This window comes from Lutra lutra, chromosome 4, assembly GCF_902655055.1.
Source record: "Lutra lutra chromosome 4, mLutLut1.2, whole genome shotgun sequence".
Taxonomy (NCBI): domain Eukaryota; kingdom Metazoa; phylum Chordata; class Mammalia; order Carnivora; family Mustelidae; genus Lutra; species Lutra lutra.
In genome coordinates this window covers 97,692,047-97,713,128 of record NC_062281.1, presented here as the reverse complement: position 1 = coordinate 97,713,128, position 21,082 = coordinate 97,692,047, and the positions used below count along the sequence as shown (strand labels likewise).

Genomic DNA, 21,082 nt, shown 5'->3' with positions numbered 1-21,082 from the left:
AAGAATTTCTAAATAGGAATTTACAGTACCTACCTTTGGTTTTGGCATCAAGCTGGTGGGCTAGCGCGCTCCAGTTGTCATGCCCCGTCCTGTACTGTGTGGCATTTTCATTCGCTCGCTCACTCCCCAGGGGGTGGGCAGTATTGTTGCTTGTACAAATGGAGTCCTGGGAGTGTGAAATGATGGACTGCAAGCCACCTGTGCAAATCGGGGTGTGAACAGATAGTCTCTGAATCTGATTTTCTCGCTTAGCTTATTCCTACCTGCCTCTCAACATGCTCTCATCATTCGCGTGAATCGCACCAAATGGTTCAAGATGACTCTGCTTAAAGAATGAAGTGGAAAGGGAAGAAAGTGGATGGGCGATCATACAGGGCATGATGTGCCCGTGTGTGGTCGTACTGTGTAAGCGCTCTGCGTTTTACTGCGCTTCTCAGATACTCTGTGTTTCATGGTTGAAGGTTTGTGGTAATCCTGCTTCGAGCAAGTCTGCTGGCACCATTTTCCAACAGTATTTGCTCCCTTCGTGACTCTGTGTCACATTTTGTTAATCCTCGCAATATTTCAAACTTTTTCATTAGTATTCTGTTTGTCATGGTGATCTGTGATCAGTAATCCTTGGGGTTACTATTATAATTGTTCGGGGATACCACGAAGCACATCTGTATATGACAGTGAACTTAATAAATGTTGTGTGGGTTCTGACTATTCCACTGACTGGCCATTTCCCTAGCTCTGTCCTTCTTTGGGGCTCTCCATTCCTGGAGACACAACAATATCAGAATTAGGCCAGTTAAATTAGGCCTACCATGGTCTTTCTGTGTTCAAGTGAGAAGAACAGTCACATGTCTCTCATTGCAAATCAAAAACTAGAAATGGCCCAGCTTATCAAGGAAGACATGTTAAAAGCCAAAGATAGGCCAAAAGCTAGGCTTCTTGCACCAAACAATTGGCCAAGTTATGCATCAAAGAAAAGTTCTTAAAGGAAATGAAAAGCACTACTCTAGTGAACACATGGATGATTAAAAACTAAACAGCCTTATTGCTGATATATTAGGAGACAGTTCTCGTGGTCTGGTTAAAACATCAAACCAGCCACAACATTCCCCTAAGCCAGAGTCTGATCCAGAGCCAGGCCCTAACTCTCTTCAATTCCGTGAAGGCTGAGGTGGGGAGGGAGGCTGCAGAAGGAGAGTTTGAAGTTCACAGAGTTTGGTCCACGAAGTTTAAGGAAATAAGCCGTATCTGTAATAGAGAAGCGTAAGGTGAAGCAGCAAGTGCTGATGTGGCAGCTGCAGCGGGTTCTCCAGAAGATCCAGCTCAGAGAACCCATGAAGCTGGCTCCACTGAACAACAGCTTTCCATGTCGGTGAAACAGCCTTCTTTTGGAAGAAGATGCCATGTAGGACTTCTATAGTCAGAGAAGAGGAGTCAGTACATGGACAGTCCGACACTCTCAACAGGGGCTGATGCCGCTGGTGACTTAAAGTGGAAGCCAGCGCTCACTGACCATGAGCATGCTAGGGCCTGTGCTCTCTATGGGGAACAACAAAGCCTGGATGGCAGCACATCTGTTTACAAATATTTGAAGCCCACTATTGAGACCGACTGCTCAGAAAAAAAAAAGATTCCTTTCAAAACATTACTGCTCACTGACAATACACGTGGGTGCCCAGGAGCCCTGAGGGAGATGGCCAATGAGATGAATACGGTTTTCATGCCCCCCCAACACGTCTGTTCTGCAGCCTGTGGATGAAGGAGTCATTTCAACTTTCTAATCTTATGATTTAAGACATACACTTTGTAAGGGTTTGGGTGCCAGAGATAGTGATTCCTTCCATGGACCTGGTCAGAGTTCATTGGAAACCTTCTGGAAAAGATTCATCATTCTAGATGCCATTGAGAACATTCATGTTTCATAGGAAGAGGTCAGAATATCCACATTAACAGGAGTTTGGAAGAAGTTGATTCCAGCTCTTGTGGCTGACTTGGAGGGGTTCGAGACTTCAGTGGAAGAAGTAACTGAAGATGTGATGGAAACAGCAAGAGAACGAGAATGACAAGTGGACCCTGAAGACAGACTGAACTGCTGTGATCTCATGATTGAACTTGCATGGATGAAGAGTCACCTTCTTACGGATGAGCAAAGAAAGTGGTTTCTGGAGACGGAATCTACTCCTGCTGTGAAGACTGTTGCAATGGCAACATTGGGTTTAGAATATTACTTTGTTGACAAAGCAGCAGCAGGGTTTGAGAGGACTGACTCCAATTCTCAAAGAAGTCCTACCTATCAAACAGCATCACATGCTACAGAGAAATCACTCATGAAAGGAAGAGTCAGTCAACGTGGCAAACTTCAGTCTTGTCTCATTTTAAGGAATTGCCTCAGCCACCGCAACCTTCAGCAACCAGCACCCTGCTCAGCCAGCAGACGTCGGCAGCGAGGCAAGACCGTCCACCAGCACAAAGATGATGACTCGCTGAAAGCCCACATGATGGTTAGCATTTTTTAGCAATAATATATTTTAAATTAAAGTATCTACATTGTTTTTTTAGACACAATGCTTTTACACACTTAACAGACTACAATATAGTATATGCATAACTTCCCTATGCACTGGGAAACCAAAATATTCACCTGACTTGCTCTACTGTAATACTCACTTTATTGCAGTGGTCTAGAACCCACAGTAACTCCTAGGTATGCCCGTCCATTGTGCTCGGTTGCCGTAGATTGGACCCAGGATTGGGTGTGAACAACATATTTACCAGCTCAAAGGACTGTCTTGCTGTGGTTGGCAGGTATTTGCCATGAAGGCTGCGTAGAAACCTACATTTTCATGTGGGGATTAAGGAGAATCATTTTATATGAAAGTGATCTTCAATGTAAACCTGTTGAAAACGGCAGATGGACAGGATGAAGCTGTGAATATATTTTGCTGTATCGTGATTCTCCTTTTCCACCCAGCCAGGCATGGCTGCCACCTCTGTGATTAGGGGCCAGGGCATTCCCTCTGCCGCCCTCCCCACAGACCCAGCACCGTGCTGGAATATCCCAGATGCAGAAGAAATGTGGAACAGAGGACGCACAGTTGGAGACATGGAGATTAGGGGAACTTTGAAAAGCCAGACCTGAAAACCCAGTGTAGGAGCTTCTCCTCTGGGTTCGGCTTATTCCAGACATTTACATAATATATTCAGGTGCTTTGGGCTCCATAAAACTCCGCATTTCCATGTCATATAGACAGTCAAACCCTCTGCCTACTTCTTGAGGATAATTTACTTCTTGTGTTTAGGTTTTTGGGTTTTTTTTGTTTTTTGTTTTTTTTGACGCAGATTACCTTTTGGATTCTGACCTCCAGGGGATAAAAAACAGACAGACAAAGTAGACTGGGAACCAGGGAGAACATCCGTTTATTTTCTATCTTACACAGCCAAGGGAGTTCTTCTCAAATGAACCTCTTCCCCCTGGGCTCCAAATGCTAAAATACACAATTATAGAGACAGTGTCATTCCACATAACGGCTGTTGTTTTTGAAGATGCTGTAAAATTCTGAAGTCTTTTCTGTGGGTCTACCCTTGAAGACAGCCCTTACCTGGGAGTAAAATGGTACCTCTGCAGCTCACATCTGTTCCTTTGGTTATTTCCCACACTAGTTCCTTTTTAAATAGTTCTTTGATGCCCTAATTATACTGTTAAATATTATGCAAGCATTCTAAATTTTGCTTGGGGCCCGTAAGACGGATTGAAATGATTTTAATAGCTCTAATTACACATCCCAATAACCAACTTGCCATTAAGGAACCTCACAAGCGGAGTCCCTGCCTTGGGACCATTGGCCCATGCTCCCCCCGTGCTCACCCACTACTAGCAGCTTCTGCTCACCTCTCGTGTCCTAAACTGGCTCTGTTTATTTGTGCCTGAGTTGCTACCATCCCAGCTGTGTTTAAATATGTGTGTTTCCACGGCTGGAACTACTTCACTGGGATTTCTCTTTGATTGATTGATTGATTGATTGATTGAGCATGTGCGAGAGTGAGCTTGGAGAAGGTGGATGGAGGGGCAGAGAGAAAGAGAGAGAGAGAGTCCCAGGATGCAGGGCTCGATCTCACGAGCCTGAGATCAAGACCTGAGCTAAAATCAAGAGTTGGATGCTTAACCCACTGAGCCCCCCACCCCCACCCCCGGTGCTTTCTATTTTAAGTGCAGAGTAGACACACACTGCTGCATACAATGCACAGCAGAGGAGGATGTCTACTGCGGGAAGATAGGATTTTTTAAATACTTTAGAAAGCTGCATGGGTTTATATTTGTTTTAGCTTACTGCTTGCAGACAAGGTAGGTGCTACAGGCAAAACAGCTCAGTGTCACCTTGCATCCTTACACATGATGTCATGGCTCCGACACCACTCATCATCCTTCGTACACGAGTGACAGCTCCACGCAGTGAGCTATAATGGGACGAAGCTGCTATGGCCAGCTGTTTGCCAGGGAGGGATGCCCCTCTAAGCAGTCCAGCTCCAGAGGTCCCTCTCCTCTCCTCCCATCCCTCTCCTGCTCACTGCAGCGTCTTCTTAATAGCCCAGGGCACCTGGCCCATTTGGCTGTTTTGGCAAGATGGAGAGAAAGCTTTCCCCTCTCCTGTTTGATCTCGTCGTAGCAACAGCTCATCCGATGTTTTCTAAGGAAAACAAAAGGGAAGCCAATGGAAACTTCTCTGTAATAAACACCCATCAGGTGAATTGCAAAAATGTGAAAACTGATGGACTTCCAAAGCCTGTAGTACATTGTATAAGAATGTGTGGTTTCCAAAATACATCTATAGAACAGCAAAGCCTACTTTTGGTGGTTTGTTTCTGTTTGTTCTGTTTCATTTTGTTTTTAATAATTCAGTTTCCTAGGCACAGGTGTTTGTCTTCTTCTCTTCCCTCTGCTTAAGAAAGCCGGGACCTGGAGCTTCAGGGTGGCACTTTGGTCGGCTTACAACCCTCCCCCAGCTCCTTTGTTCCCGGCCCAGTGCCTGCAACCTAGGAGCCTATCCCCAAGTGTTGCAGAAACAGCACGCAGAAATAAACTGATGGCTTCTCCGAGGATCCTTCCTCAGCTGACCCTCCTGGAGGATCCTGCCTCCACTGGGCTCCCAGTCTTCCCTTTCCTGTCTGGGTGGGTCGAGAAGCTGGTCAGGGGGTTGGAGGGCCAGTCCTCTCTGGCCTGCAGGTGACCGACCATCTGGTCATTTCTCAGCACATGCTCTCAACACCACGCCCTGTTGGCTTTCCCCTCGGGAGCTCTTTCCTAGAGTCTTTTGGACAATAACACAGCAGTCGCCTGTGGCCAGTGTTTATAAACTGCTGGATTAAATAAAGCGAGAATAGTCATTGTCTTCTGCTAAATACAGCTGTGCTTGATGGAAGGGCAGTTGATGTCTGCACTCTTCCAGGAGTAGCCACTCATCTGCTTTAGAGAGTGTCTAGGCGTCACTCAACCACTTCCAAGGCCCCTAGAATACATTTAGATTGGGATGGAAAGGTCAGTGGGAACGTCAAGCTGATTGCTTAAGACAGATGACATTATACTGAACCAGTGACTGGACCTTCTCCGGCAGATTCTCACATGCTTTTCCTGTTGGCCTTCTTGTCTTTCACCCCAACTGCAGGTTCGTGTGCAGTTTGGTGTATTACGGCCTCACTCTGAGTGCAGGGGATCTCGGCGGAAATATTTATGCCAACCTGGCCCTGTCTGGCCTCATAGAGATTCCGTCTTACCCTATCTGCATCTACTTGATTAACCAGAAATGGTGAGTAGAATTGAGTATGGAGGGCCCCACATAGGATCACACTCTCATATCCATAAATACCTAAGTATCATTGTCTTTGTCGACAGGCAGTATCCGCTCAGCACTCCAGGGTGATTAGAATTCTTTTCAGACCCAATGCAGTTGGAATTCACTTTTTAGTGTGGTATCGCTTGGGTTTCATATTTATGCAGGTTTTCAATCCAGTATTAAAAGGCACTACCACCGGGTTTTGGGTAGTCTGTGGGTAGTCAGTTATCTCCAAGAGAAAGGATTATTGGCTCTGTATAGATGGAGCTCGGTCGACCCAGCCCCTATCATGTAGAGGTTCTTACACAAGCACAGAATTGGAGGACCTGAAAAGACTTTTCTTACCTCTTAAGACCCACTCGACTTCAATGAGTGGAGGAATTCACCCTGCTTTTGCTACTTATTCGTGGGGCATCTTACAATACTTTTTAAAAGAATTCTCTTTTATAGAGAACTCAATTTCCTCAGTTTCCCTATTAGGTCGCTTCTGTTACTGAGCCCTGACCAGGGCAACTGAAAATCCCATTCAGTGTGAATCAGCTGGATTGTGCTGTTCCCCGTTCCCCAGAAATCATTATTTTCACCCAAACAGCATTCTTTTTGCACTACCCTTGGGGCTGTTGTCATGGGTGGTGGGCTCAGGGCATTATGAAGGGCGGGTGTAGAATCTGTTCAGCTTTTCTCTGGGGGCAGTCCCAGTCGTCTGTGCTGCCCCCTCTGTTAAGGACTGAGCTTGCTGTCACCACTGTCCAAGAGCCGAGTCAGGCTGCATATTCAGAAATCTGTCCCCATCACCTCCAGTGAGCCAGATGCCCCGCCCTTGTGTTGTCACAGCTTCCTTGCCCACCTCGGAGGACCCCTTACAAAGGGTAAGGGTGTCGTCCTGGGGAGCAGCCTCTCTGGCTTTGCATCCCCCATGCCCGCCTGGCGTGGCACCTGTCCACTGGAAGGTTCTCAGTACTGATGTTAGATGAGGCACAATGACCCGGAGACCCACGTGTCGTCCTGTCTCCCCATCCACTACCACTGAATTCAGATCTAGTCTCAGCCACGTTTACTTTGATGACTTTGACAGATGATGGCTTCGACAGGTAAGCTTCTGCGTACTTATCCCTAAACTTGGGCTTCTAAAATTCCCTGGCAGAATTATTATACAGGTTACAAGTACTGTGGCAGTTCCTACAGGGGACCTGGCAAGTCACAGGCCCCTATTGAAGGGAGGCTCATTAATGCCAGTGCTTTTCATCCAAGCCTCCAGCAATTCTTTGAAAATTAGTTCCCTTGATGAAGTGTGCAGTACGTGTCATTTAATTCTGACATACTCACAAGAAATTTTTTTTTCAGTTTGTATTTTTAAGAGAGAGAGCCTTGTTTTACAGTGTTTAAAATTTGCAACGATATGGATAGCACTAGAAGTTATTATGCTAAGGGAAGTAAGTCAGTCAGAGAAAGACAGTTGTATGATTTCAGTCATAGGTGGAATTTAAGACATGAAACAGATGAACATAGCGGAAGGGAAGGAAAAATGAAACAAGATGAAATCAAAGACTCTTAATCATAGGAAACAAACTGAGGGTTCCTGGAGGGGAGCGGGTGGGGAGGGAGGGATGGGATAATTGGCGGATGGACATTCAAGAGGGCCCTTGATAGAATAAGCACTGGGTGTTGTATGCAGCTGACGAATCACTGACCTCTGCCTCTGAAACTATTAATACGCTATATGTTAATTAATTGATTTTAAATAAAATTTTAAAAATGGGGAGGAGTCAAGATGGCGGAGAAGTAGCAGGCTGAGACTACTTCGGGTAGCGGGAGATCAGCTAAATAGCTTATCTAAAGATTGCAAACACCTACAAATCCAACGGGAGATTGAAGAGAAGAAGAACAGCAATTCCAGAAACAGAAAATCAACCACTTTCTGCAAGTTTATCTAATATATATATTTTTTTTCCTCTTTTTATATTTTTTCTTTATCGGCTTTCTTTTTTTTAATAGTTTTTTTTTTTTTCTTTTCTTTCTTTCTGAACCCCTTTTTATCCCCTTTCTCCCCCCTCACAATTCAGGATCTCTTCTGATTTGGCTAAAGCATATTTTCCTGGGGTTGTTGCCACCCTTTTAGTATTTTACTTGCTCCTTCATAAACTCTTATCTGGACAAAATGACAAGGCGGAAAAATTCACAACAAAAAAAAGAACAAGAGGCAATACCAAAGGCTAGGGACCTAATCAATACAGACATTGGTAATATGTCAGATATAGAGTTCAGAATGATGATTCTCAAGGTTCTAGCCGGGCTTGAAAAAGGCATGGAAGATATTAAAGCAACCCTCTCGGGAGATATAAAAGCCCTTTCTGGAGAAATAAAAGAACTAAAATCTAACCAAGTTGAAATCAAAAAAGCTATTAATGAGGTGCAATAAAAAATGGAGGCTCTCACTGCTAGGATAAATGAGGCAGAAGAAAGAATTAGCGATATAGAAGACCAAATGACAGAGAATAAAGAAGCTGAGCAAAAGAGGGACAAACAGCTACTGGACCACGAGGGGAGAATTCGAGAGATAAGTGACACCATAAGACGAAACAACATTAGAATAATTGGGATTCCAGAAGAAGAGGAAACAGAGAGGGGAGCAGAAGGTATATTGGAGAGAATTATTGGAGAGAATTTCCCCAATATGGCAAAGGGAACAAGCATCAAAATCCAGGAGGTACAGAGAACCCCCCTCAAAATCAATAAGAATAGGTCTACACCCCATCACCTAATAGTAAAATTGACAAGTCTTAGTGACAAAGAAAAGATCCTGAAAGCAGCCCGGGAAAAGAAGTCTGTAACGTACAATGGTAAAAATATTAGATTGGCAGCAGACTTATCCACAGAGACCTGGCAGGCCAGAAAGAGCTGGCATGATATATTCAGAGTACTAAATGAGAAAAACATGCAGCCAAGAATACTATATCCAGCTAGGCTATCATTGAAAATAGACGGAGAGATTAAAAGCTTCCAGGACAAACAAAAACTGAAAGAATTTGCAAATACCAAACCAGCTCTACAGGAAATATTGAAAGGGGTCCTCTAAGCAAAGAGAGACCCTCAAAGTAGTAGATCAGAAAGAAAAAGAGACAATATACAATAACAGTCACCTTACAGGCAATACAATGGCACTAAATTCATATCTCTCAATACTTACCCTGAATGTTAATGGGCTAAATGCCCCAATCAAAAGACACAGGGTATCAGAATGGATAAAAAAACAAAACCCATCTATATGTTGCCTACAAGAAACTCATCTTACACCCGAAGACACCTCCAGGTTTAAAGTGAGGGGGTGGAAAAGAATTTACCATGCTAATGGACATCAGAAGAAAGCAGGAGTGGCAATCCTTATATCAGATCAATTAGATTTTAAGCCAAAGATTATAATAAGAGATGAGGAAGGACACTATATCATACTCAAAGGAACTGTCCAACAAGAAGATCTAACAATTTTAAATATCTATGCCCCTAACGTGGGAGCAGCCAACTATATAAACCAATGAATAACAAAATCAAAGAAACACATCGACAAGAATACAATAATAGTAGGGGATTTTAACACTCCCCTCACTGAAATGGACAGATCATCCAAGCAAAAGATCAACAAGGAAATCAAGGCCTTAAATGACACACTGGACCAGATGGACATCACAGATATATTCAGAACATTTCATCCCAAAGCAACAGAATACACATTCTTCTCTAGTGCACATGGAACATTCTCCAGAATAGATCACATTCTTGGTCCTAAATCAAGTCTCAACTGGTATCAAAAGATTGGGATCATTCCCTGCATATTTTCAGACCACAATGCTCTAAAGCTAGAACTCAATAACAAGAGGAAATTTGGAAAGAACCCAAATACATGGAGACTAAACAGCATCCTTCTAAAGAATGAATGGGTCAACCAGGAAATCAAAGAAGAATTGAAAAAATTTATGGAAACAAATGATAATGAAAACACAACAGTTCAGAATCTGTGGGACACAACAAAGGCAGTCCTGAGAGGAAAATATATAGCGGTACAAGCCTTTCTCAAGAAACAAGAAAGGTCTCAGGTACACAACCTAACCCTACACCTAAAGGAGCTGGAGAAAGAACAAGAAAGAAACCCTAAACCCAGCAGGAGAAGAGAAATCATAAAGATCAGAGCAGAAATCAATGAAATAGAAACCAAAAAAACAATAGAACAAATCAACGAAACTAGGAGCTGGTTCTTTGAAAGAATTAATAAGATTGATAAACCCCTGGCCAGACTTATCAAAAAGAAAAGAGAGAGGACCCAAATAAATAAAATCATGAATGAAAGAGGAGAGATCACAACGAACACCAAAGAAATACAGACAATTATAAGAACATACTATGAGCAACTCTACGCCAACAAATTTGACAATCTGGAAGAAATGGATGCATTCCTAGAGACATATAAACTACCACAACTGAACCAGGAAGAAATAGAAAGCCTGAACAGACCCATAACCAGTAAGGAGATTGAAACAGTCATCAAAAATCTCCAAACAAACAAAAGCCCAGGGCCAGACGGCTTCCCGGGGGAATTCTACCAAACATTTAAAGAAGAACTAATTCCTATTCTCCTGAAACTGTTCCAAAAAATAGCAATAGAAGGAAAACTTCCAAACTCATTTTATGAGGCCAGCATCACCTTGATCCCAAAACCAGACAAGGATCCCAACAAAAAAGAGAACTACAGACCAATATCCTTGATGAACACAGATGCAAAAATTCTCGCCAAAATACTAGCCAATAGGATTCAACAGTACGTTAAAAGGATTATTCACCACGACCAAGTGGGATTTATTCCAGGGCTGCAAGGCTGGTTCAACATCCGCAAATCAATCAATGTGATACAACACATTAATAAAAGAAAGAACAAGAACCATATGATACTCTCCATAGATGCTGAAAAAGCATTTGACAAAGTACAGCATCCCTTCCTGATCAAAACTCTTCAAAGTGTAGGGATAGACGGCACATACCTCAATATTATCAAAGCCATCTATGAAAAACCCACCGCAAATATCATTCTCAATGGAGAAAAACTGAAAGCTTTTCCGCTAAGGTCAGGAACACGGCAGGGATGTCCGTTATCACCACTGCTATTCAACATAGTACTAGAAGTCCTAGCCTCAGCAATCAGACAACAAAAGGAAATTAAAGGCATCCAAATCGGCAAAGAAGAAGTCAAACTATCACTCTTCGCAGATGATATGATACTCTATGTGGAAAACCCAAAAGACTCCACTCCAAAACTGCTAGAACTTGTACAGGAATTCAGTCAAGTGTCAGGATATAAAATCAATGCACAGAAATCAGTTGCATTTCTCTACACCAACAACAAGACAGAAGAAAGAGAAATTAAGGAGTCCATCCCATTTACAATTGCACCCAAAACTATAAGATACCTAGGAATAAACCTAACCAAAGAGACTAAGAATCTATACTCAGAAAACTATAAAGTACTCATGAAAGAAATTGAGGAAGACACAAAGAAATGGAAAAATGTTCCATGCTCCTGGATTGGAAGAATAAATATTGTGAAAATGTCTATGCTACCTAAAGCAATCTACACATTTAATGCAATTCCTATCAAAGTACCATCCATTTTTTTCAAAGAAATGGAACAAATAATCCTAAAATTTATATGGAACCAGAAAAGACCTCGAATAGCCAAAGGAATATTGAAAAAGAAAGCCAAAGTCGGTGGCATCACAATTCCGGACTTCAAGCTCTATTACAAAGCTGTCATCATCAAGACAGCATGGTACTGGCACAAAAACAGACACATAGATCAATGGAACAGAATAGAGAGCCCAGAAATGGACCCTCAACTCTATGGTCAACTCATCTTCGACAAAGCAGGAAAGAATGTCCAATGGAACAAAGACAGCCTCTTCAATAAATGGTGTTGGGAAAATTGGACAGCCACATGCAGAAAAATGAAATTGGATCATTTCCTTACACCACACACGAAAATAGACTCAAAATGGATGAAGGATCTCAATGTGAGAAAGGAATCCATCAAAATCCTCGAGGAGAACACAGGCAGCAACCTCTTCGACGTCAGCCGCAGCAACATCTTCCTAGGAACATCACCAAAGGCAAGGGAAGCAAGGGCAAAAATGAACTTTTGGGATTTCATCAAGATCAAAAGCTTTTGCACAGCAAAGGAAACAGTGAACAAAACCAAAAGACAACTGACAGAATGGGAGAAGATATTTGCAAATGACATATCAGATAAAGGGCTAGTGTCCAAAATCTATAAAGAACTTAGCAAACTCAACACCCAAAGAACAAATAATCCAATCAAGAAATGGGCAGAGGACATGAACAGACATTTCTGCAAAGAAGACATCCAGATGGCCAACAGACACATGAAAAAGTGCTCCATATCACTCGGCATCAGGGAAATACAAATCAAAACCACCATGAGATATCACCTCACACCAGTCAGAATGGCTAAAATTAACAAGTCAGGAAATGACAGATGCTGGCGAGGATGCGGAGAAAGGGGAACCCTCCTACACTGTTGGTGGGAATGCAAGCTGGTGCAACCACTCTGGAAAACAGCATGGAGGTTCCTCAAAGTGTTGAAAATAGAACTACCCTATGACCCTGCAATTGCACTGCTGGGTATTTACCCTAAAGATACAAACATAGTGATCCGAAGGGGCACATGCACCCGAATGTTTATAGCAGCGATGTCTACAATAGCCAAACTATGGAAAGAACCTAGATGTCCATCAACAGACGAATGGATAAAGAAGATGTGGTATATATACACAATGGAATACCATGCAGCCATCAAAAGAAATGAAATCTTGCCATTTGCGACGACGTGGATGGAACTAGAGGGTATCATGCTTAGCGAAATAAGTCAATCGGAGAAAGACAACTATCATATGATCTCCCTGATATGAGGGAGAGGAGATGCAACATGGGGGGTCGAGGGGGTAGGAGAAGAGTAAATGAAACAAGATGGGATTGGGAGGGAGACAAACCATAAGTGACTCTTAATCTCACAAAACAAACTGAGGGTTGATGGGGGGAGGGGGTTGGGAGAGGGGGTGGGGTTATGGATATCGGGGAGGGTATGTGCTATGGTGAATGTTGTGAAGTGTGTAAACCTGGCGATTCGCAGACCTGTACCCCTGGGGATAAAAATATATGTTTATAAAGCTGTTAAAAAAAAAGAAAGAAAGAAAGGATGAATCCCCAAGTTTTGTAGCAACATGGACGGGACTGGAAGAGATTATGCTGAGTGAAATAAGTCAATAGAGAGAGTCAATTATCATATGGTTTCACTTATTTGTGGAGCATAACAAATAGCATGGAGGACAAGGGGAGATGGAGAGGAGAAGGGAGTTGAGGGAAATTGGAAGGGGAGGTGAACCATGAGAGACTATGGACTCTGAAAAACGATCTGAGAATTTTGAAGGGGTGGGGGGTGGGATGTTGGGGGCACCAGGTGGTGGGTATTGTAGAGGGCAGGGATTGCATGGAGCACTGGGTGTGGTGCAAAAATAATGAATACTGTTATGCTGAAAAAAAAATAAAAAAAATAAAAAATTAAAAAAAAAATCCTTAAAGGTTAAAAAATAAAATAAAATAAAATAAAATTTTAAAAATGAACTGCCAGAGATTCAGGTCACGAGAAGAAGTGAGCTAAAGACTCAGTTCTCCATGGTTCATTTTCATTCTCTGGAAGATGGAGAGCACAGCGCATGCCTTACAGGTTTATTGTGAGGACTAAGTAAGATGGAAAACATTCAGCACCGCCTGGCACATGGTGAACCCTCACAGAAGTTGGTAGAATGATTTCTGTGTTTTTTTTCCCTGCACACGTCATTCGATCCTGCCATCCGGCCAGTTTTCTCCGGTTTTGTGATGGCTCCGTATTTTATGTCCTGGTCAGTCACATCTGCCACCCATTCCTTAAGCAACGATAAGCATATATAATGAAAGCAGGGACATTTCAGGAAGAAGGTTCAGGAGACAAAGCAGATGAATTTATAAGATCCTCAAGAGAAATGTGTAACATCTTTCTGTTGTTTAGGTTTGGTCGGAAGCGGACATTAGCGGCGTTTCTGTGCCTAGGAGGACTGGCTTGTCTTATTATAATGTTTCTTCCAGAAAAGAAAGGTATGCCTTCCAGATTTCTACAGAAGGGTTTTGAACAGCACTTTTATTACAATGAATCTCAATATAGTAGAGAGATTACCATATGCCATGCTTCATTTCTGTGATTGCATATTATTTAGCGATTGTGTGGGCTATAATGGGCCAGATTCTTCCCATTGCCTGAACTATCCTCTGGGTGAATAATGTGCTTAGAGGTGCACTATTAATTCTTTCAGGCGATTAAGCTACCATCTGGGGTGTCTGGGCTGCAGCACTGTTGATGCTAGAGTTGTTTATTTGATGATGGGGAGGACCATTTAGCTCTGCAGAGGGAGAAGCTCCGTCCAGAGCTACAGATTTGCACACTCCATTCTAGCCAATCATAGATCAGAGGTCAGAGTCCCTGGTTCTCAGAGGCAGCTTTGGCACCCTGGGCATATCCAGCTAAATCCCTGGGACGCCCCCCCCCCCCCCCATCATAACAGCAGCCACAGTAAGAGTGCTGTTCTCTGTTGGTGACAACAGACATGTTCCCAGTCTTTTTTAAACTGTGAACAAAACATCTTTAGAAAACTCTGGTATTTTTATATATTTGTAGCTTTGCTGTGCATTCTTATCTAACTTGACTTCTGCCCCTCTGTAGAAATTATGTTAGAGAAGGATGGTTCTCAGCCTTTTTTTTTTTTTTTTTTTTAATTTGACACAGAGAGAGAGAGATCACAAGTAGGCAGAGAGGCAGGCAGAGAGAAAGGGGGAAGCAGGCTCCCTGCTGAACAGAGAGCCTGATGCGAGGCTCGATCCCAGGACCCTGAGATCATGACCTGAGCTGAAGGCAGAGGCTTAACCCACTGAGCCACCCAGGCACCCCTCAGCCTTTTTTTTCCCCCCTTTTTTTGCACTAGAACACCTGATACATACGAGCTGTCTTGTCAAAACCTGAGTTGGCCAGTGATTTCCAACAGTGTGGAATGGGTCATAACGAACACATTGCTGCTGGGGCCCTGTGTGGGGGGGCTTAAGGATCTTAAGAAGTCTCCATCCCGGAGCTTTTACTTCAGGTGGGAATCACTGTGAGGTGTTTTCATGGAAGGTTTGACAGCTGCTCAGAACAGAGTTGGAGAATTTACATCCCGACCCATCATATCACATAGGAAACTCTCCCTTGGTCGTTGCTTCTCACCAAAGACCCCAAGGCTATGTGTTCTGGTTCTGTAGTTCCTGGTACACTGTGCTGCCGGTCGCCACCTCAAGTTCTATGCCTTGAGCCCAGAGGGAGGTTTGTTCACTACCATGGATGTGACCCATATGTAGCACAGCCTTGTGTGATGTTCATGGAATCACACAAACTAGAGGATATAAGTTTGCCCATTTGTGACTCTCTAAAGAAATTGTTACATCTGCTAATGCCAGAAAAGGGAGAGTCCTCCGCTCTTGCCTTGGTGTGGGCTTGTAGAGGCAAGGGCCTGGTTCTCTTTGCCTGACAGACCACAGCGGGCTTCAAATCATCATACCTTTATTTTTTTAATACATTTATTTATTTATTTGGTACAGAGAGTATGTGTGTGTGTGTGTGTGTGTGTGTGTGTGTGAGAGAGAGAGAGAGAGAGAGAGAGAGAAAGCACGAGTGGGGGGCAGAGGGAGAAGGAGAAGCAGACTCCCCACTGAGCAGAGAGCCCAACACGGGGCTCAAACCCACAACCCTGGGATCATGACCTGAGCCAAAGGCAGATGCTCAACCCAGGCACCCCAAAATCATCATAGCTTTAGATTCAGATTTTGTTTTTCACAGACAACCTGGAAATCCCATTGTTTTTATCTGTCATAGGCCAGTTCTAGTTGTCACCTTGTAGACAAAACTTTCTTCTTGTTGCCATAAGCATCCCTGGAACCTGTCACCCCTTTGCCAGCAGGGCCAGTTCATGTCTTTCCCCCTCCCACATAGCTGTGCGCTGCGGGGAACCAGCCCACCGCCCAACACTCTGCACATGGTGCTTTCTGCAAAAGCCCACAGTGGAAGCAGGTGTGTGGTCTCAGCCAGTCCTGGCCTCACTCTGCTCATGTGTGGTTGGTTGGGGTTTTTTTTTTTTTTGTTTTGTTTTTAAGATTTTATTTATTTATTTGATAGACAGAGATCACAAGTAGGCAGAGAGGCAGGCAGAGAGAGAGAGAGAGAGGAGGAAGCAGGCTCCCTGCCGAGCAGAGAGCTGGATGTGGGGCTCGATCCAGGACCCTGAGACCATGACCTGAGCCGAAGGCAGAGGCTTTAACCCACTGAGCCACCCAGGCCTCCCTACGTATGGTTGGTTTTAAGAGAGAAGCTCGAGTGAGCCCTTTGTTGATGGTGGCCCCCAGGTGGACATGGAGTGAGGAGGGCTCCAGGGGGATGCCTCCGCGGCATGTACCTCTGTTATACTTAGAAAAGTGGACATCGAGTCTATTTTTAAAGATTTCCAGGAAAATAAATCTCACTATATCCTTAGAAAATTGTTTCTATTTTTAATAGCCATGAGAACGGGCCTCTTCCGCCACAACTGAGCTTCGTCACTAGAGACAGAGAGATAACCACCACCATCCCCCCCCTTTTTTTTGCATAATCCTTTCTATATTTTCTGAGAGTCAACTATTCCTGAATCTTCTCTTCTTTGAGCTGAAAAATTTGTTCCTTAACCTTTCTTTGAAGCTTTCATATTTACTCCTTAAAGCATGTCAGTGGCTCTCTTTTAAATCTCAGTGTGTTCAAAGTTCTGAGCCGTAAGCTACTTCTTACAAAAGTTCTGATAAATATATATTAAGAAAGAGACCTAGTAGTTTGAAAAATTCTATTAGCATCATCTTCTCAGTGCTTTTTGTACCTGTTTTCCCTCACTTTTCCCCACCAAACACACCTTCACTCTCTTTCTGCCAACATAGGTGTCCCAGTCCCTGCCAGCTTTTTTTTGGTACCTGTGTTTGATTGTGGTTCTCTGTGTCTGAGGCGCAGACAGACATACAGGTACACCTCTAGAAGAAACCACAAGTCAGCTAGCAAACACATTGTTTGGCATTCCTCAGGCTGTGGTTTATAATTATTAGGCAAAGCGTCCTGCCCGGTGCATATTTGCACATTGGTTGGCCTCCAAGTGAATGTTCTCCCTGGGGATAGTATTACCAGGTGGTCACTAATATTTTTGTACAGATTTCTCATCATTCATTTTGATTTCTATCCTTGCTTAAAGGATCCTGATTAAACCTCCAATACTATCGTTTCTGAAGAGTTGACTATATACTGGGTTCTCTTCAAATACAGAAGATACTACATATTATCCACATTTGATGAGAAAACTAAAGTTCACATAGGTCAAGCAACTTGTCTATGTTGGCACAGCAAGGAGGCAGCACACTTAGGATTCAGATTTCAGGTCTGTCTGACTTTACAATCTGTGCTGTTTGGGGAATGCTATTTTTGCCCTCTTAGAGTTTTATAACCAAAGTATTCACTGCACATGGTGAGGCTGTTGTCTTAGAAAATTAATGTTGCCTAATTAGAGCCACTTCTTAACTCTTCAGTAGACAGGTCTGTTGGGAATTGGCCGGGGTTCAAGGACTTGGGTTGTCAGAGTGATGCTGGGCTCTTGTTGGCAAGGAGGTTCGTGGCAGCAGTAATCCTGCCAGAGACTGACTACTGGGGAGTCACAGCACACGACCAGATCAGCGAGTTTCACAGTGGAAAGAGTGTCCTCAGACTCTACTCCGAGCACCTTTATATCTCATTTCTTTTATCAACCTTGGTCTGCCCATTCTTTAGTCACTTGATTTCTCTGGTGCTCCCGTAGGAAGGACCCTATTCATAAACAAGACCTAGTTCCTGGACTCAAAGAGCTTACAGTCTGGTGAAGAAAATGAATGATTAGAGAAAAACAACAACAACAATAAAAGTCAGGAGATACTGTATGAGAATTGACCACCAAATGCCATGGAGACTTTAACTTCAGACCATGATCATAATGGAGACCAGCTATCCTCCTGCCTTAAATAAGTATAAAACCAGAGAAAATAAAAGAAGTACTGATTTTCATACACTGGACAATAAACTGCCCAGGACAGACAGTGATCCCCGAGTGGAAGGAAACCACATACTCCCTGTGACCTCACTCAGTGTCTCTGAATCACAGTGCAAGGATGGGGAGCCCAGCAAATCCTGGTGCTTTCCTAAATTCAGAAGACAGTAATATTAAAACTTGAAGAGACCAAGATTTCTAGAATTTGCTAGAAAATATAATGGAGAGGAATAAGATACACAGAGGAAGAACTCCAGAGATCTGCAGACGGGGCCTCCGAGTCTTCTGGCTGCATACTGATCTGTGCATGCGTTTGAGGAAGCTACTGAGGCTACTGAGGCCAGAGAGAGAGGACCGCCAGGAAGCAGCACTCAGGACAAATCATGGAACCCAAGGTCATGCCTACATTGCGTTCTTTTCAGCCAGATGTGCTCCTCTGGGTAGAGACCTCCTGGGTCAAAGAAGCCCCACACCAAAGGCTGTTCTCTGCTTGCGCTCAAAGTGCTTTAAAAAGCTCAGAAGGATAAAGTGATCCCAAGTAACTTATCTGCATCCCAGAATAAGGAGCAACAGTATTTAAAGAAATATGATTTCAGCACCTAGCAATGTAACATCCACAGTGTATGGCATCCTGCCAGTATTACCAGGCAGGAAAATACCACTTATGATCAGGAGACGTGGTAATAGAAACAAAACCAGAAATGACCCAGACAATAGAAGGAGGAGATAAGAACTTTAATAAAACAGCTATTATCAATATATTCCGTGTTTAAGAAGAGAGAGGAAAGCATGATCATGAACAGAGTAACAGAGGCTATAAAAGACACATGTGTGACATCTAGAGATGAAGCATACATTGCATGAAAAACAATGCTACAGAAGATCAGTGAAAGCCGTAACAAAAGAAAGTATACAAGGGGTACCTTGGTGGCTCAGAAGAAGCCCCTGCCTTCAGCTCAGCTCATGATCTCCCAGTCCTGGGATCTGGAGCCCCACATCTGGCTCCCAGCCCAGCGGAGAGTCAAATCTCCCTCTGCCTCTGCCTCTCCCTTTGCTTGTACTCTCTCTATCTCTTTCTCTCTCTCTCAAATGAATAAATAAAGTCTTGGGGCGCCTGGGTGGTTCAGTTGGTTAAGCGGCTGCCTTCGGCTCAGGTCATGATCCCAGCGTCCTGGGATCGAGTCCCGAATCGGGCTCCTTGCTCAGCAGGGAGCCTGCTTCTCCCTCTGCCTCTGCCTACCACTCTGCCTGCCTGTGCTCGCTCTCTCTCTCTCTCTCTGACAAATAAATAAATAAATAAAATATTTTATAAATAAATAAATAAGTAAAGTCTTTAAGAAAGGAAAGAACGTATTCAAAATGAAGCAGAAAAAAAGAATTGAGTGAAAAGGTAACAAAGCATCAATGAGTTGTAGGACAACACTAAGCCTAATGTATTTGTAACTGGAATCAAAGAAGGAGGAAGTAAAGTAAAAATTATTTGCAGGAAAGATGGTCAGATCCTTCCCGTGTTTGATGAAAGCTAGAAACACCTAACAAGAAAGTCTGTTCATCAAGAGGATGCAACGTACTGATTGTGTAGCGTCTAGTAACAGGTTCAAAATACATGAAAATCGGATAGAACTGAAAAAATACATAGACAAATCCAACTTAGAGTTGGATATTTCAGGATCCCTCAACGATTCATAGAAAAATCAGACAGCAAGTAACTACAGATAGGGAGACTCGAACATAACCGAACTGCCATTTTTCAGATGCTCTCCCCTGACATAGGAGAACATGCATCCCCTCTGGGGCACACATGAAATACTCACCATGAATGACCATGTTTGGGCCATAAAACAAGTTGCAATAAATTGAAGAGGATTGAAATCTTCCAAAAATAGTTGTTTTATGAGAGTGGAATTAAGCTAGAAATCAGTAACTGAAAAATGTCAGAAAAAACCTCAGATATTTGGATTTTAAAAACCGCTCTTCTAAAAACCCATGGGTCAAAGAAGAAAGGAAATTAGAAAGTATACACATATTTTTTAAAGATTTTATTTATGTATTTGACAGAGAGAGAGTACAAGCAGGGGGAATAACAGAAGGAGAGGAAGAAACAGACTCCTTGCTGAACAGGAAGCCCCATGGGGGTTTCAGTCCCCGGTCCGTGGGATCATGACCTGAGCTGAGGGCAGATGCTTAACAGACTGAGCCACCCAGTGCCCTGGAAACATTTTTTTTAAAATAGTTTTTGGTGTTGTTTTTTTTTTTTTTAGATTTTACTTGTTTATTTATTTGAGAGAGAGAGAGCATGAGAGGGGGTAGGGTCAGAGGGAGAAGCAGACTCCCCGCCAAGCCGGGAGTCCAATGCAGGACTCCATCCTGGGATTCCAGGATCATGACCTGAGCCAAAGGCAGTTGCCTAACCAACTGAGCCACCCAGGTTCCCTCCCAACCCGGAAACGTTTTTAATTAAACAGTAATTAAAACATAACCTATCTCAGTTTGTGGGATGCAATAAAGTAGTGCTTAGAGAAAATTTAATTAGAAATATGTCAGAATAAAGGTGTTTTCAAATGAACGATCAAACTTCTTCTCTAAGAAAATAGAAGAAAAACTTTTTAAAAAATGACAAATTAAGCACAAAGCAGGACAAGGAAGCAAATAATAAGAGCAAAAAATCAGTGAAATAAAAACAGGAAAATACTAGGGAAAAACCAATGAAACCAAAAGCTAGTTATTGAGTTCAATTAAATCAATGAACCTTTGGCCATACTAATATAAGAAAAAGAGAGGAGACACACATTGCCAATATCAGGAATGAAAGAGGGGAACCTATATAACCTGTCGGCATTTGTAAGGGAACACTGAACATTTTTATGCCAGTAAATTCAACTTAGGCAAAATGGGTCAACTCCTTGGAAGATACAAGCTGCCAAAGTATACTCAAAAACCCAGGGGCGCCTGGGTGGCTCAGTGGGTTAAAGCCTCTGCCTTCGGCTCAGGTCATGATCCCAGTGTCCTGGGATCGAGCCCCACATCGGGATCTCTGCTCTGCGGGGA

General features: G+C 43.2%; 1 protein-coding gene across 4 annotated transcripts in view; it reads left to right on the top strand.

The window, feature by feature from the left end:
• Window positions 1-21,082, top strand: part of SLC22A15 (solute carrier family 22 member 15) — an 86,708-nt gene that overhangs the window by 52,819 nt on the left and 12,807 nt on the right. For all 4 annotated transcript variants that reach the window (XR_007126769.1, XM_047726832.1, XM_047726831.1 and 1 more), the window contains exons 7-8: window positions 5,658-5,798; window positions 13,933-14,018. Coding sequence is in view for 3 of the 4 variants with exons in the window: in XM_047726832.1 (XP_047582788.1) it covers window positions 5,658-5,798; window positions 13,933-14,018 (227 nt within the window). In the remaining variant the exon portion in view is untranslated. The remainder of the gene's footprint in view (window positions 1-5,657; window positions 5,799-13,932; window positions 14,019-21,082) is intronic.